At 32.7% G+C, this 12,661-nt stretch overlaps 1 protein-coding gene across 1 annotated transcript in view; it reads right to left on the bottom strand.

The window, feature by feature from the left end:
• CSMD1 (CUB and Sushi multiple domains 1) overlaps positions 1-12,661 on the bottom strand; it is a 2,063,566-nt gene that overhangs the window by 1,484,640 nt on the left and 566,265 nt on the right. The window contains exon 3 of the mRNA XM_026453909.1: positions 3,906-4,018. Coding sequence (XP_026309694.1) covers positions 3,906-4,018 — 113 coding nt within the window. The remainder of the gene's footprint in view (positions 1-3,905; positions 4,019-12,661) is intronic.

Below are 12,661 nucleotides of genomic sequence, written 5' to 3'. Positions count from 1 at the left end.
CCTTGTCAATTTGATTATTATACTGTATCAAAATGCATTCTAATTTCATTCAGATTTATTTCAAAAACTGCCACCCCATGAATAAAGTCTTTGCCAATTGTTACGAAAAACTGTGTCCAATCTATAGAATTGCCTTATGCTATGGAGAAAAGTTCTATAAGAAGTAGTGATTCTAGTTAATGAATATTGGAGTCACTATTTTGATTCAGAGTTGGTGCTTTCTATCCAAAAAAATGGTTGTATTATGTACAAAAATTATATTTTCCAAAAGCTAGTGGAGCATAAAGAATACAATTAACTTCATAAAAACCTTATTTTACTCACAAAATGAACCTAAATTATTGCATATAATTCATACAAGCTAGATTTTAAAAATACAACCAATATTTAAATTATTGAAGTCCATGTACAAGGAATTTCCCAAATAGTTTCCAAAACATCTGGAATTATATTCATTAAAAATAAAGATGTGCATTAAAATGGATAATATTTAGTCCTTAGAACCAAAATAATGAACATTTTGAGTCTAAGAGTTTTGATAATAGATTCTCATGTTTCCAACATTTAGCTTACAATTTTACTAATAAGAAAAACCATTATAAAATAGATCAATTCTTTTTTAAAACCTAAAGACAGAAAAAGTACATCAGAGAGAGAGGCTTTTCGGGGAACAATTTTTAGATGACTGTGTATCACCCAGTCCATATATTTTCTTCAATGTCCTCAAGTCTAGTATTTGTCAGCCTTTGTCTCATGTCAATTTTCTTCCTAGATGTTTTTCTTAAACCATAGGTAAGCTTGATAACAAAATAATGTTTTTTAACACTTGAGATTTTGGTAAAAGAAGAAACAATACACAAATAAAATTTATAGACATAGTACTTCAAAATTGGGCACATATAGGAATTTTAATAGTAATCTTATTCTAAATTATATATAATCCTAATATTTTCTGTTATAAATTTATCAAAGACAGCTATGCAACGTTGTTGGTTCACAATGAAGACTAATGTCTAAGTATAGAACTAGAAGTAAAATCTTACAACACTAAATTAAGTTAGTAACTTCAATTTTATTCTATATTTAGCAGTTAAAATGTGTTAATTTTAATATATACACTCAATTACTAAGACTTGCTTAGGTCTATATTCAGAAAGTCAAATACTCTAAATAATCAATGTTAGTATAAAATTTGTCAGTGTTCCCACTGGATTTCCAGAGTTAAATTCAACGAGTGAATACATTAATTACAATATTTTATTTTATTGTTTCTATTCTCATTGTGTAGCTTAATAGTTCCATGTATGAATAATAATTTATGTAAATAATGCCTATTCCAAAGTGCTGCCAGAAAACACTTGAGTTCGTTGTCCGGATTATGTTTGTTCCCAAGGTGATCATGCTTACAGAGATCTTACATGTTTGGAAGATTTTTTCTCCTTTCAAGACAATAAATTTCAATTAAAAATTTGTGCAGCAGTCAGGTAATACTACCAAAATTCCATGTTTTAAATAAAAAAATGAATTTATTATAATATGAAAGCTCATTTTACATCTACATCCAGTTGCCTTTATAGGTCTTGGATTATATATCAGTATTTTATTCTATTATTTGACTCATACAAATTACTTGATGGGTCAAATAACAGAATCCTTGGGCAGTCTCTTCAAAATAAGAACTAATGGAAAGGAGGAAATCTCGGGTATCAGAAAGAGAATTTTGTGATTCTAAAGCAACTTGAGATATTTTTCTAATCATTATCATTGATTCTGCTTATATACATATATGAATAGGTGTATTTGCTTATTTCATGCACTTTTAATAAATTCTCACTTTTTCCCATGACATTGCCTTGGTAAGTTACAGTTGTCTAAAGTTTATGGGTAAAGTATTTGGTACTTGCAATAAAAACTGCTATAAAAACTCTCCTCTAGATTATCTTATCTTTACTCTTCTACTTAAGACTATAATTGATAATTTTTCTCCTAATAATACATACTCATTTTTGCAGGAGACCTTGAAGCTAACTGATAAATAGTTTTAAACACACAGATACTAAATACTGGATACAATTTCAGTTTAGCCAGCAAAGCACCTTTTTAACAGTTTTTTTTTTTTTTCTTTTAAAACATAGGTTTGGCTTTACTTGTAAACATCAGACTATAATATCACCATTTCAAATCGAAATATCACGAAAACATTTTCTACATAGCCACATTAAGAAATAAATACAGGTAACTTATGACCCTATTCCATTTTCTAGAAAGTTTTCCAGTTGTTCTTTTGGAGTAACACAGAAGTATTTTTCCAACATAGACGATCTTGCCCTATCTTCTTTATTATACCATCATGACCACCAGTGAAGCCAACAATAGCCCAGAAATATTTGATAGAACTATTCATGTGGTAATTTCTCAACAGCAACGGAGTTTTCACAACATTAATTTTGAGAACCTAGCAAGACTTCGTTTTCGACTATCAACTTTATCAGGAGCGGAGAAAAATTGCAAGTTTTCTAAAATGTGGAAGCATTATCTATTTTTTAAACAAATATTGTACATTAACTGGATAAAATATGCTTGGCATAGAGCAGGTATGGATTGCTTTAGAGATGCTTTTTTAATATTCTGCAAAAAAAGAAATTATGTGAATTTAGGGTTTATATGCAGTGGTACATTGATATAATCAAGACTGAAAGCTAATAACATCCATTGATCTTAAACTAGCCTATTGCTTTCCAAAGATTAACTTATTCCTTGATAGTAATGCACTTAAAGGTGATAGACCCTTTCCAGCCACTGATGCTGGCTTATGCACAAATGCAGTGGCCTGAATGACGTTAGAGGCAGAATCTCCCACCATTCTCAGCATTATTCCACGTGTAACTTTAAGTGAGAGGATGAGTCGGTCTATTCCTATGTCTCTGCAAAGACAACCTTCCACCCTTTTATTTTCTGACAATTTCACTACAGCCAAACTCACTTGAACAAACCACATGTAGATTTTAACTTTCCACAAAATATGATTGTTCCCTAAAGGCAGAGTATTCCCAATAAGAATATGCAATTTGTGACTTAGCAGAGAACGACATCCAAAGTAAACAGTGTGTGTTGCAAATAGGAATTGGTTTATACCTCTACCCACAGATTGCTTTTTAAGTTTGCAGACTCCAGAGTTTGTGTTACAGACAATAGCTCTTGCATTATACGTAAAAGACAATTTAAATTTCCATGCAAAACAGTACTAAAGTAGACACAAGTCAGCCTTTAAAGTATTAACCAGTTCAATTTCTTAAAACCTAATACTTGAAGTGATAATTTCCTTTTCCAAAGTTCTATCTTTGCCTTTTAAAAAAAAATTCTGCCAAAAGCTATTTTAATAATGATAGCCATACCCCAAAGGCATCTCAGCACCAAATCCAAAGACATGAAAACAAATAAAATCTCTATGCCTTGCATGATCAAACAACAGTAAAAGCAAATTCTATTAAAAATTTCAGCTTTGACAACAAAAGCTCATTTAATGAAATTTCCTTTACTCGAGCACTATCAGTATAATTGTCCAACCAAAAATTTAATAAAGCTCTTCTGCATTAAAAATGAACTCTTTGCCGCATAAGAGGGCTATTCAGACTTCTCAAAACTTATTCACCACAAGTTAATAAAAAGAAAACCCAAACAAGAAAAGTTCTAGTGATAAGAAAAAAATTGTGAACATGTTTTAGGCTGGAAAGTTTGGCGATTATAACAGTGTTATCCAATGCCAATGTATTACACCGAAGCCAAATGTCTACACCATGAAACGACCCGTGACAATAGCGTAATTTTTCATTGTTAATCCAGAGTGGTATGTGTTAGATCATTTGGATAGTGAATGCATGTGCAAAACTCAATCAATCTCCTACCTTCATATAATGCTTTAAAACCTTGGGCACTCACAGCGAAGTCTGTCGTGAACCACAGAGTGAGGATAGATCCTGTACTCACTATAGACGAGGGCAGCTGAAATCCCGATAATCTAAATTAAAAAACAAAGACACGAAGACAGTTAAAAGCATGAATTTATCAAAAAAGCTTATTTGATGAAGTCACTGATTAACTTTAACAGTGGTATATTCACTTGAAGTATGTGCATGTGTGGTCATGAAACAATCTCTGTTTCAGCTGGATTCCAAGCAGTGCTCTTAGGGAAAGTGAGTGAGATAATCCGGATGGCAAAGGCCCAGTGCAGCTGTCCAGAGGGCAAATCAATCCTGACACAGCTCTGTGATCCACAACGGGACTCCCAACGTAAGAACGCTAAAAATACCCACATTCTGGTAAGTAGCTTATTTTTTTATGTCATAAAATCCACAAACACCTGTGCTGTGGAGGCTGGTCTGTCCTTTTTCACCCTCCTAGGAGCCTTCCTCCCTCCCTGTCTTTTGGTTTATCATCTTTCCTATCTGGTACAACTCACAGGGATCTTCACCAACTCTCAAATTGTATTCATTTTTGTAAACTGCAGTATCTGCTGTTTGCTCTTTTATTTTTTTTTAATTCAATCCCCTTAAAGACACTCATTTGTTCTTTTTATTTTTTCCCATTGGATGCCAATCCTAACCACTTCCAGATAGTCCGTTCACATGAAGTAAATGACTGATCAACAGAAAAAGAAACCACTGTCATACCAGCAGACACTGCTCTCTGGTTTATATGTTATTGAACACAACACAGAAGACAAGTCAGTGAAGCAAACATTGTTTTAAGACAGAAACAAAACAAAACAGTGAGTTTAAATTCTACTGTGACTCTGTGACTGAAGACCAGCAAGAATACAGAACTCATCAACCCTACACAACAGTATTTAATCAATATTTATAGAACACTTTATCCAGCAAGAACAGAGTACGCACGTATTTCAAATGCCCATAGAACATATACCAAGATAAACCATATTTGAGGCCATAAAAACAAACCTCAATACATTTAAAATAACCAAAATCATATAGCATCTATTCTCTGACCACACAGTGGAATCAAATTAGAAATCAATAAAGTAAAAATGACAGAAAAATATATAATTACTTGGAAAATAAACAGTACACTTCTAAATAATCCATGGATCAAAGAGGAAGTCTCAAGGAAAATAAAAATATAGATAAACTGAATGAAAATATAAAATACAACATATTAAACTTTGTAAGACTCAGCTAAGTAGTGCTGAGAAGGTAATTAGTAGCACTAAAAACAGAATTTAGAAAAGAGAAATCTCCCAAATCTCTAATCCAAATTCTCATTGAAAGAACTGTTAAAGAAAGAAAGAAAGAAAAAAAAAAAACTAAAGGAAACAGAAAGCAAAATAAATAAATAAGAAAAGTACAGAAATCAATAAAATTGAAAGAAAAAAGAACAAATAATGAAAAAGAGAGCCAGTACTTTGGAAAAAAAAATCATTAAAATTGACAGAGACTGACTAAATTGGGAGTTTCAGAAGACACAAGTAGTCATTGTTAGCCACTAAACATCAAATATTACTATGAACTCAGAAGACATCAAAAAAATAAAAAAAGTTACTACAGAAACTAGATATGTAAAATTAGCAACTAAGAAAATATGGGTCACTAACTCAAAAAAAAAACTATTACAACTAACCAATGAAAAAATACATAATGTGAATTACCATATAGCTATTAAAACTTACCCCAATAAATATACAGTTCCAAATGTTGCTACTGGGGAATTCTACCTTTAAATAATCAACACCATTTGTACACGCTTTAAAGAATTAACACTAATTGTACACAGTCTCTTCCAGAAAGTATAAGTGGATGGAATGCTTTTCTAGTAATTTTGTGGCATTGACACTATCCTTTCCCTTATGGGCTGAATTATGCTCCTCCCACCAATTCATACATCGAAGCCCTAACCCCCAACATAACTGTATTTGGAAACAGGGCTTTACAGAGGTAATTACAGTTAAATGATGTTGAAGAATTAGGACTCTGATCCCACAGGATTAGCGTTCGTTAAAAATAGGAAAAGAGAAGAATACCTTTCTCCCTGGGTACACACTGATAAAAGACCATGTGAGCATGGAGCAGGAAGGCTGCTGTCTACAAGTTAGGAAGAGAGCCCTCACCAGGAACTGACTATTCTGGACCCTGATCTCAGACTTTCAGTCTCCAAAAGTGTGAAGAAGTAAAACTGTATTTCTTAGTCCCCGTAACTTATAGTATTTTGTTATGGCGGCCTAAGTAGACTAAAACACTCTGATGTCAAAATCAGATAAACACAGATAAAAGAAAAATAAAACAGTATCTCTCATGCATATAGATGCAAAAATCCTTGACCAAATAAGAGAAAACAGAAGTAGTCAAGACAAGAATTATACACCATGATCAAATGGTGTTTATTAGAAGAATAAAAGAAACATCCAATCTTTGAAAATGTATCAATATAATCTGCAATATTAATGGGCTAACAAAGAAAAATCATAATATCATAGTAATCCTTGTAGAAAAAAAAAACATTTGACAATAATAATCACTGAATCCTGAGAAAAGTTCTACAGTAAAATATGATTGGAGGGAATCTTCTCCAAGTTGACAAAGAATATCTCTACAAAAAAAAAAAAAAAAAAAAAACCTAAAGATAACATTTTATTTAGTGGTGAAAGACTGCATACTTCTGTGTAAGACTGGGAACAAGTCAAGAAATACCTGCTTTGAACAGTTGTATTCAATATTGTGCTGGAATATCCTACAAATATGATGATACAAGAAAAGAAAATAAATGCATACGGGTCAGAAAGGAATGAATACATTTACCACCATTTGAAGATAGCATGAGGACCTTTATAGAATATGCTAAGGAATCTACAAGAAAACTTGCAGAGCTAATACTTGATATCATCACATGTGCAGGGCACAGAATGAACATACAAAAATCTATAGTATTTCTGCATACTAGCAATAAACATTAACATCAAAATGTGAAATACATCAATCACAACAGCTCAAAAAAGGAAAAGTTTCTGTATAAATACAGTAAGATATGCCCAACAGTGTATACAGAAAAACACACAACACTAAGAAAAAAATCAAAGAAATGCTAAATAAATGGAGAGGTATACCATGTTAATAGATTGGAAGACTCAATGTAAAGATATAGGTTATTTCCAAATTGATATACAGGTTTTACACAATTTATATCAAAATCCCAGCAAGAATTTTTGAAGATATAGCAAGATCTTTTTTAAAATATGAGAAGGCAAAAAAGAAAAATATAGAATAGCTTGAACAATTTTGTGAGAGAAGAATAAAGTAGGAAAAATAGTTTACCTGATTTCAAGACTTATTTTACCTCTACAACAATTCAGACTATTTGGTATTGGCAGATTGACAAACAAATAAACCCGTAGCTCAATGGATCAGAACAAAGAACCCAGAAATAAACCTAAACAAGTATCTCCAACTTGTTTTCAACAGACTCAAAAGAAATTGCATAGAATAAATCAATTATGATTAAACAATTGGATTACAAATATAAATGTAAAATGTAAAGCAATTAGGCCCTTAGTAAACAAAAAAAAAAAAAGGGAAAGTCTTCTGAGTCTAGGGCTAGACAGTTTCTACACTTGACACCAAAATTACAATCCAGAAAACGTTAATAAATTGGATTTCATAAAAATTAAAAACTTTGCTCTGCAAAAGACCCTATTAAGAGGATAAAAGTGTATGCTGCAGACTGGGAGAACACATTTGCAAGCCAAATATCTGACAAAAGACAAGTATCTAGAATATACAATTAACCTCAAGACTCAACAGCAAAAGACAATCTATTTAGAAAATACAGTCATGTGACCTAAAGGACATCCAGATGGCAAATAAGCACATGAATATTTTACTCTACATCAATAGACATTAGAGGAATACAAATTAAAACCACAGAGAAATACTATCCTGGGAAGTCACCATCCTTATGGAAAGCCTCTCCTACCAGGTAGAGGTGGTGAGGACAGAATTAACACAATGGAGAAGTTCAGAATGGCTGAAATAAAAATAAATAATGACAACATCACATGCTGGCTTGAATGTGGAGAAAACTGATTGCTCTTGTATTGCTGGTGGAAATATAAAGTGGTACAGCCATTTTCTGTAGAAAGCAGAAAACTTCTGGAGAAGTTTGACATTTCCTTTAAAAACGAAACATGCAACTGCCATCTGATCTAACAATTGCTCTACTTTGCAGTTGGCCCTAGAAATGCTCATGATTGGAAACAGTCCCTATCTTGACTGTAATACATCAATATTCGGTAGTGTAATTATTGTACAATTGTTCTTCTTTGCAGTTGCCCCAGAAATTCTCATGATAGGAAACAGTCCCTATCTTCACCGTAATACATCAATATTCTGGTAGTGTAATTATTGTACCACAGTTTTGCAAGTGGCTTCCGTTGGAGAAACTACAGTACACAGAAACTCTTTGTATAATTTCTTTTAACTACATGTGAATCTATAATGATCTCAATTAAATACATTGGAAAGGTTGAGACTGAGAGGTACTCAAGAACATATTAAGATGAAAATAATCTAGTAACCAAAATAATGCTATTTAATAACAAAACATTTAGTTCTAAAAGTAAGTTGGACAAAAACTATTGAGGATAATTTCATTTAGTAAATGCCCATCCTGAAGTTTTACATATCTATTCACATAAGTTTAGGTACAAAATAATGTGATAACACTTTAAATACAATTTCATGTCCCTTTTAAGTTTTATAAAGAATTGTGATTATGAAGGGGTGTGGTCAAATGGTATTAGTTCAGGAAGTAGGAATAAGATACTAAGGGATTTTTAAAACCAACGTCATAGGACTACTGTTTGGAGGTTTGGGGTAATTTAATATTTACATATGTAGGTAAAATATAGGCATGTGATCTGATTTCAAATAGCTGGAATGAAATGGATTCATTCATAGTTGTGTGCAAAAAAATGGAGTCCAATATTAGTTGACAGGGATGTGGAAGGATGAGTGGATCCAATTGATCATAAAGAGCTTTCAAGAGCTAAATTTGTGATTAAATGTTAATGGCCATTTACTCCATACTGGCTGAGAGTGAGGAATCTTATAAGGAGCTGGCAAGACTCACTCCTTGGTGGCTCACACATGTGCTGAGGACACTGAACTACTTCTCTGAGGATCCTTTCCATGAGGACCCTTGCAATTCATTTTATTCCTGTCTGCCTCACTTTGAGGAATCCCCTGCTTCTTACAAGCAACTGACTTATTTTCAACAAATAGTAAATTATGAAGCAGGAATATTTTGAAGTAAAATGGAATATTTTGAAGTAAAGCCCAACAGTCCACACAGGTGTCTTGCAGCATCGAGTCTTCCTTTTCTCATTCAGATTTGACGGTCCAGGGTAGTATGGGGATATCTTAGTATACATAAAGTTATTGACAAACTTTGAATATTTCAACAAAAACATGACATTTATGTTACACCCTATCGTAATTTTTTAGTGTTTTTTAAAACATACAAGCATGCTAAAGTATCTTCATTTTAGAGAGCTAGACATAGCCCAAAATTAAAGACGTATACATTAAAACATTTTAAAATGTGTTTTCCAAATCGCCCAGGGAGTATGAAATTTTACTAAAGGACAGCTGTCCATAAATAAAAGGAATTATTTTGAAATGAAAAAAAGCTTATTGCCTACAAATGTGACAGACTGACATTAATTTCCAAATGGCATATACAGAGGCTGGGTAATCAGGAAATAGACTGCATTCTGTAAATTCAGAAGCCTTATATCTATAGTTATTGGATTAGTAGTTTTTCAGTAAAATAGCTTATTTTCTATAAGTTATTCCAAATTCTGTTGTAGAATTCATCCAAAATTAGTTGTAGGTATAAAAAGGTTTTAAAAAATTATATAGTATATAGTACATAATTTTGAAAATCCTTTTATGTATTTTATATATAGTATATATAGTAAACCTTTTTATATACTATATATTATATAGTATATTAAAAAGTATAAAAAGTATATATATTATATATAGTATATAAAAAAGTATATAGTAAACCTTTTTATATACTATATATAATATATAGTATATAAATAGCAAACTTATATATACTATAGTTTATATATGAGATACATAGCAAACATATTTTATAAAGACTATAGTATTTTATACTGTATAATACAGTTACTATACTATAGTGTAGTATTTATACACAGTATGTACAGTATAGTATACTATATATTGTTTACTATATAATATAGTAATAGTAATATTTTGTTATTCCTATTTTATAATTTTTATTATACAATATAGTAATATTTTATATTACTGTAAACTATATATTTTATTATACAATATAGTAATATAGTAATATTTTGTATTACCACACAGTAAAAATATTTTATTATATAATATAGTATATATTACATAATACATAGTATACTATATTATGCACTATATTATAGCAGAATTTAGAAGTGGGAAGGGGTATTAGTACCAGATGTCAGGTGTTTCAGCTTTTTATTTTGTATAGAAGAGAAATTATGATTAGAAATATTTGGTCACTCAATAAGGTTTGCCTGGTCTAGGGATGGTGACAATTTGGACAGCAAGAAGTGATCAGTGATCATATCCCCGCAAGAACTGTTGTGGACAGAACAGCCCCAGAGAGCTTGGGAGATCTAAGAGCACAGGTGGCTGTGGCTCCTTGGAAGTCACCATCCTTATGGAAAGCCTCTCCTACCAGGTAGAGGTGGTGAGGACAGAATCGACACAATGGAGAAGTGCAGATGGATGTGCAGGGACCATCTAACAATTCCTGAGCCCAAGAGAGGCACACATGGTGCCCTACATGGTCCTCAGTATAAGAGATCACTTGAGTTACGTGGCCTTGGTGAGCAGGTCTTGGTGCTGGTGACAAAATACCGGATGCAATGAGTTACATGTCAAATTGCATCAGGACACGGCAGAAGGTGATCTGGAACCAGGCACTTTCTCAACCCCCAGTACCTTGGGGTCATATAACTCTCTTGGGCTTAGATACCAACCAGGGAAGATGGAATCAAGCAGGCAAGGTTCAGAAAACACTGAATCAAATACATACACACACACACACTCACACACAGTGAATCACATGACTATATATACATTTTACCAGATTAAAATTTCTGCCATCATTTGGAGAGAGACCCAAAGTAAAAATTATTGTGAACTCCATGTAATAATTACATTATTTTTATACCTTAACTTTGGCCTCAGAAAATAGTACCTATTACATTTATTTTTCTGTTCTCTTCAGCATATCACTAATTTGAAACCATTAATATAAAGTATAGAAATCTCTCAATATAAACTTCAATTACAGATTTTTATCACAATGTATAACCCATACAAATATACGCATGTTTAAGCTATTGTGTAATTCTTTTTCTTAAAACCTTGTTGAATTTTAAACTCAGGGATCGGTACTTAATATAATGTCTCTAGGGCACAGACTGCCCTTTATTTAAGGCACTTTAAACTTAGAGTTTCAAATGTTTTTCTGACTCCTCGCTGTGACACTTGATTGGCCCAGTAGTAAAGGTAGTCCAACTAGCTACTGTACTTGAAGCCTTTCATTGCTATTGTTAAGACATTAAGGTTAAACGTTTTGTTTTTGAATCAGACAATGTCAAGAGTGAATGTGATCTGTCTCTGATGCCTGTTTTCCTCCTCTCCAAAGCATCTATTTGAGTCTGGCTTCACTTAAAAGAAAAAGCAAATCCATGTTCACTCGTACAGCATCCACTAAACCACACATTCTGAACACAAGACAACTAGGAGAGCATGAACCTGATACAAACAAAATCAGGACTGCTTGTAGTAAGACAGCTACCTCACATCTAAGGAGTCGAAACATCTTTCTCTATCATCTGATGCCTACTACAGATTAAAAGTATGTCTAGGTAGCTTGTTATCTTCCTTGTAAGCAGTCGTTCAATAGGAATACCTAAAATGATTTGCTAGTGCAGTATGGAAATGGCTTTTAACATTAATTTCTTGAATAAAAAGTCTGCATGCCTGGCATATGTGTATATTTCTCTACATGACAGAGTAAGTACAGACACAGAAATATATAAACACGTATTTTCCAATAATAAACTTGCAACTTTCCTCATGACACTTTCAGTAATACTCGATGTGTTTGAGTTCCTTTAAGAAATACAAAAACTACAGAACTTTTAGGGCTTATTAAAATAATTGATAATGATATATTAATAATCCAGGGTTCATTTAAAATTTGGTTATTTTATGTTTTTATTTATTTTTTTGAGATGGAGTCTAGCTCTGTCATCCAGGCTGGAGTGCACTGGCCTGATCTCGGCTCACTGCAACCTCCACCTACCAGGTTCAAGGATTCTCCTGCCTCAGCCTCCTGAGTAACTGGGACTACAAACACCACCACCACACCCAGCTAATTTTTGTATGTTTAGTAGAGATGGGGTTTCACCATTTGGCCAGGCTGGTATCAAACTCCTGACTTCAGGTGATCCACCTGCCTCATCCTCCCAAAGTGCTAGGAATACAGGCATGAGCCACTGCGCCCAGCCTTATTTTGTTTATGTATTTTTAAATGAGTTGTACATATTTACAGTGTACAACAC

The sequence above is a fragment of the Piliocolobus tephrosceles genome, chromosome 7 (genome assembly GCF_002776525.5).
Source record: "Piliocolobus tephrosceles isolate RC106 chromosome 7, ASM277652v3, whole genome shotgun sequence".
Lineage (NCBI taxonomy): Eukaryota > Metazoa > Chordata > Mammalia > Primates > Cercopithecidae > Piliocolobus > Piliocolobus tephrosceles.
The sequence above is the reverse complement of the archived record's forward strand: the minus strand, read 5'-3'. Positions and strand labels throughout refer to the sequence as shown.